This window comes from Triticum aestivum, chromosome 7A (genome assembly GCF_018294505.1).
Source record: "Triticum aestivum cultivar Chinese Spring chromosome 7A, IWGSC CS RefSeq v2.1, whole genome shotgun sequence".
In the NCBI taxonomy this organism is placed as follows: domain Eukaryota; kingdom Viridiplantae; phylum Streptophyta; class Magnoliopsida; order Poales; family Poaceae; genus Triticum; species Triticum aestivum.
This window is the reverse complement of record NC_057812.1, coordinates 706,702,060-706,706,504: the sequence shown is the minus strand read 5'-3', so window position 1 is coordinate 706,706,504 and position 4,445 is coordinate 706,702,060. Positions and strand designations below refer to the sequence as shown.

The window sequence follows — 4,445 nt, the reverse complement described above, 5'->3', positions numbered from 1 at the left end:
TCCACGCATGCGCCACATTTACTAGTAACTCCATGATCGATGTTAAACTTCTTCAAAGGGACTTGTACGCGTACAAAACACGGATATACTTAATTTCACATATGCATGTGCGCTGCACAAAAATGACGCGGAAACTAATGAAGCTGACACATCATCTCCATCGATGCCAACATCTTGTCCTCCATTCGCACGCGTATATATACCCCCGCCACGCGCGCCATACTATCATCAACTCCTTTCAAGGCATACAAATCAAGTTAATTACCAGCTCCCAATCAGCTAGCCAGCAGATCATCTAGTGAAAAGGAAGCAAGATCGATGAATAGTCGCCCGATCATGGCGGTGCCGTCGGTGTTCGCCGCCTTCGACGAGGACGGCGACGGCAAGGTGTCCGCGTCCGAGCTGCGACGCTGCATGGAGGCGACACTGGGCGAGGACGTGTCTGAGGAGGAGGCGGCGGCGGTCCTCGTGACGGTGGACGTCGACGGCGACGGACTGCTAAACCAAAAAGAGTTCTCGAGGCTGACAGCCGGCGCCGGTGCTCAGGAAGAGGACGATGCCGACGTGAAGCGAAGGTGCCTGAGGGAGGCGTTCGGGATGTACGCGTCGTCGCCCACGGAAGACACGATTACGCCGGCGAGCCTGAGGCGGACGCTGAGCAGGTTGGGGTCGCACGAGCTGGGCGTGGAGGAGTGCCGGGCAATGATCTGCAGATTCGACCTCGACGGCGACGGCAAACTCTCCTTCGACGAGTTCCGGGTCATGATGATGGCCTGATCATGGACTCTCTTCGTCGCATTCTTCTAGTAGATACATGTAATGTTCACTTAATTCATTGGTCGATCACATATGTGACATGTGATATATATGTACAGTCATGTGTTCATTCATTCATTGTTTTGCTCGCACGATCTGTATATGTTACCAGGGAAGTTGTGGCCTTAGTTCAAATGTGGACTACATTAAACAGAACCACATAACTGTTGCATGACATGCAGAAAAGGCTCATTCTCAAATTTGTTGCAAAAAACACGGCACGTAAATTTTTGCAAATCGCACTAATAGCTCGTTTTGGCCCGGATAATCCCAAACTGACAAAGGGGCCCACATGTAAGGACGACATGGCATGACACAACGGTTCATGGCTGTGCTCGCAAACAGTACTTTTTTATTACCCACGTAACCAGAAAACTAGTCGCCTATATGTCCACCTGAAAATTCCATGACGGTTCTAGAGAACTGAAATATTGGAATACATGTCCATCTAAAAAGAAGGCTAGTCGCCTGCATCCCCTGTGGTTTGATCCAACTCCATGCAAATGATGATGTCATGCATGCTATTTTTCAAATTGCCTTTAGTTCTTCTTATTTTAAGTTATAACTTTCAAACCGCATATTGGAATCAAGATCCATTGTTATCATTGGAGCTCTCACGACTAGCTATAAATTTCTAGTTTATACACGAATGTAAAAGCATTTTTTTTTTGCGAGATCAATACTACTTTATTCCAAATGGGTAGGGCTACAAGCCGGCGACAAGAGTTCCTCAATGCATGGGGTCCTCTGTCGAGCCACACATCTGTAACCCGCTCAGAACGACTATATCTTGCCAGACAATCTGCAACACTATTCTAAGACCTATGAAGTTTCTGAGGAATAAACACCGCATCGATCATTAAGGACTTAACCTCAGCAATGAAATGACCATAAACCAAGCGAAAGCATCTTGACGGAGCACGTCTTTCTTCCCCTGTGGCAAGGTGACTTCGCCGGTGGCTCCGGCGACTGGTGGCGAGAAAGGGAATTCTGGTGCCTTGGCTCCCGCTAGTTGAAATGCTATGGTTTTTCGTCCTCGCAATGGTGGTGTTCGGATGGATGGCGCCGCTTCCTCTTCGAGTCAGTCTTTCGGGTTCCAGTCCTCTTCAAGTTTGTTCATTTGGACGGATTAGACGGAGGCCCGAAATAGATTTCTACCAGATCCACATGGCGGCAATGTTAGGTTTCTTGTCGTGCGTACGCGACGGCGAGATTCGATGTTACATTCTTTGGACTCATTCAAGGGTTCAACAACGACGATTGCGGCTCCTGGGTGTTGTTCCTTAGGGATACATGTGCACGAAGACTTCTCGGCTGTCATCGATATGGCCAGACTGACTCCGATATGAAAGTGGCAACAACGACGCCGGTGTCCTTCTCACACAAAAATATTATAATATAATAAGTGTCTTAAATAAAGCTTGTCTACTGACGGAGTATTGGCGAGTTCTATATGGTCGATCTAGACGAAATGTCACAAATCGATCTAGCTGAGATATCTGGACTTTTGCTTTGGTAGATCACCTGCCTTCCTCCTGACGCAGGGTGCCTTTATATGTGGGGCCCAGGTCGGTTGTTTTGGCTTTCCTTATGGTACTTTAGGTGCTCCTATGGATAGGGATGTAAGAGCATCTACAACCGGGCACTCTAAACCATCCTCATACACCTAGGGGGCGCCTCGGTCAGTGACCGGTCAAAAAGGACCGACCTAGACGGGCGCCTCAAACGGTCCTTAAACGCGCAGGCTGACCGTCGGCCCTCATATTCAATCCAAATGTAGGGCGGATATGGCGAGGCCCGGGCGCGACCGGGCGTGTCTACCACGTCGGTATGATAGCTAGGCCCCACACGGAATCGCTCAGAAACCCAACAGTCTGACTCTGACGGGCATCTCCTCCAATGGGGGTGTGAACGCCGCATGGCGCCGCTCCGGCTTGTCGCCGGAGGCCAAACTCCGCCTGTTTAACCACTCGGCGTCCCCAACCCTCGCTACAACCTCTTCCTCCCTCTCTGTGCCGCCAGTCCAAACACATCTCTCTCCATCTCCACCTTTTCCCTCGCCGTCCGGCATGGCCCGACAGAAGAAGACTGCCTATGCTATGCTAATGCCAGAGCACCCCTTCTAGATCAAGGACGAGATCCGGGTGAGGCGCGTCACCCGCATCACAGCTGGCCTGCCTTCGGACTCACGGGAGCCAGAGGAGGAGGAGCTGGTTCCGATGGAGGTGGCAGATCTGATGGAGGACGAGGCGAAGCAACTAGAGGAGGAGTTGGTGCCGGCTAGGAGCTTCGACATGGAGGACGCCATGGCGGAGTATGTGTTCGCCCACGCGGCGGAGATGGCAAAGCAGCAGGTTATCCTGAAATCCATCCACGTTGAGGCCGATGTCGAGGTTAATTGGCAGTTCATCCGACAGGAACGGGCGGCGATCGGCAGGCTTTATTGGCCATATTCCTGGAGGCATAGGGTCCCTCCTTATTGCCCCTACGGCCGATGTCCAGCTCCCCCTTCCCCACTCTCCCCTCGTTATTGGCCATATTCCTGGGAAGCGTAGGTCCCCCTTAGCGCTCCTGAGGCCCGGCTGTCTAGCTCCTCCCTCCCCCATACCCCAGCTACCCAGCTCTCCTACCCAGCATAGCCCCAGCCCACTCCTACCCCCTGCCCCGACTCTCTCATCGGAGCATAGCTCTCACTGATAGTCCGCCCCCAACTCTCCCCCTTCACCGTGCGTGCAAACCTACTCCCCAGTTGTCGGCAGCCTCCTCCCCCGTCTCCTGCGTCGAAGGCCTCCACAAAGTCAAACAGTCCCCCGACCTATCGGCTACTCCATGGTGGATCCAAGTAAAGATATCACATAGTGGGAACAGATGGAGAGAGGGCAAACTGGTGGCGAGGATGGCTCCGATGCTTGCGAGGGGTTGGGAATCGACTCTGCTTTTTTCTTTCTTTTGAGATCAGGGATCGGCTCCGTTGTGTGAGGGAGACGAAGAGGAATATCCTATCAGCCGCATTCTATGGCAGATTGTCGACTTAAAGCATACACAAGGATTGATTTGGGCCGACCCATCGCATAGATTTCACGTTTTGATTTTGGGTTTCCAATCAGTTTTTCCGGTTTTAGCAAAGATTCCTGAATCAGGTTTTATTTTTTGTTTTCCTGTTTCAATTTAGTTTTTAGATTTTCCCTTTTCCTTTATTCCAGTTTCCTTTTCTGTTTTTCTCTTTTTCTGATTTTGTTTTATTTCATTTTTTCATTGTCAAGTTTGTTTCATTTTTCAAAAAATATTTGTAAATTTCAAAAAACATGTTCATATTTTTCAAAAAAATGAAGAAAAAAAATCACATATTTGATTATTTTTGTGAATTTCAAATTTTGTTCACGGCTTTCAAATAGGGTTAGGGATTTTCAAAAAATGTTCAAAAAGTCAATTAAATGATCTTGTTTTATAAATGTGTTCATAATTTTTTAAAATATTCCCTTTATTAATTTGTTAAAAAATTCAAAACTTGCTCATATTTTCTGAAAACTTGATTGTGTTTGTTAAAAATTGTTCGGAATTTGAAAATATGTTCCTGTTTCCAAAATTTGTAGAGAAATATAAAAATGCTCCCATTTTAAAAATTTGTT

General features: G+C 48.4%; 1 protein-coding gene across 1 annotated transcript; it reads left to right on the top strand.

The window, feature by feature from the left end:
* Window positions 1–248: 248 nt before the first annotated feature.
* LOC123146861 (probable calcium-binding protein CML25/26) lies at window positions 249–904 on the top strand. The gene has a single exon (XM_044566132.1). It carries the CDS (start codon window positions 319–321, stop codon window positions 775–777), a length of 459 nt encoding a protein of 152 aa, XP_044422067.1. The 5' UTR covers window positions 249–318; the 3' UTR covers window positions 778–904.
* The last annotated feature ends 3,541 nt before the right edge of the window (window positions 905–4,445 follow it).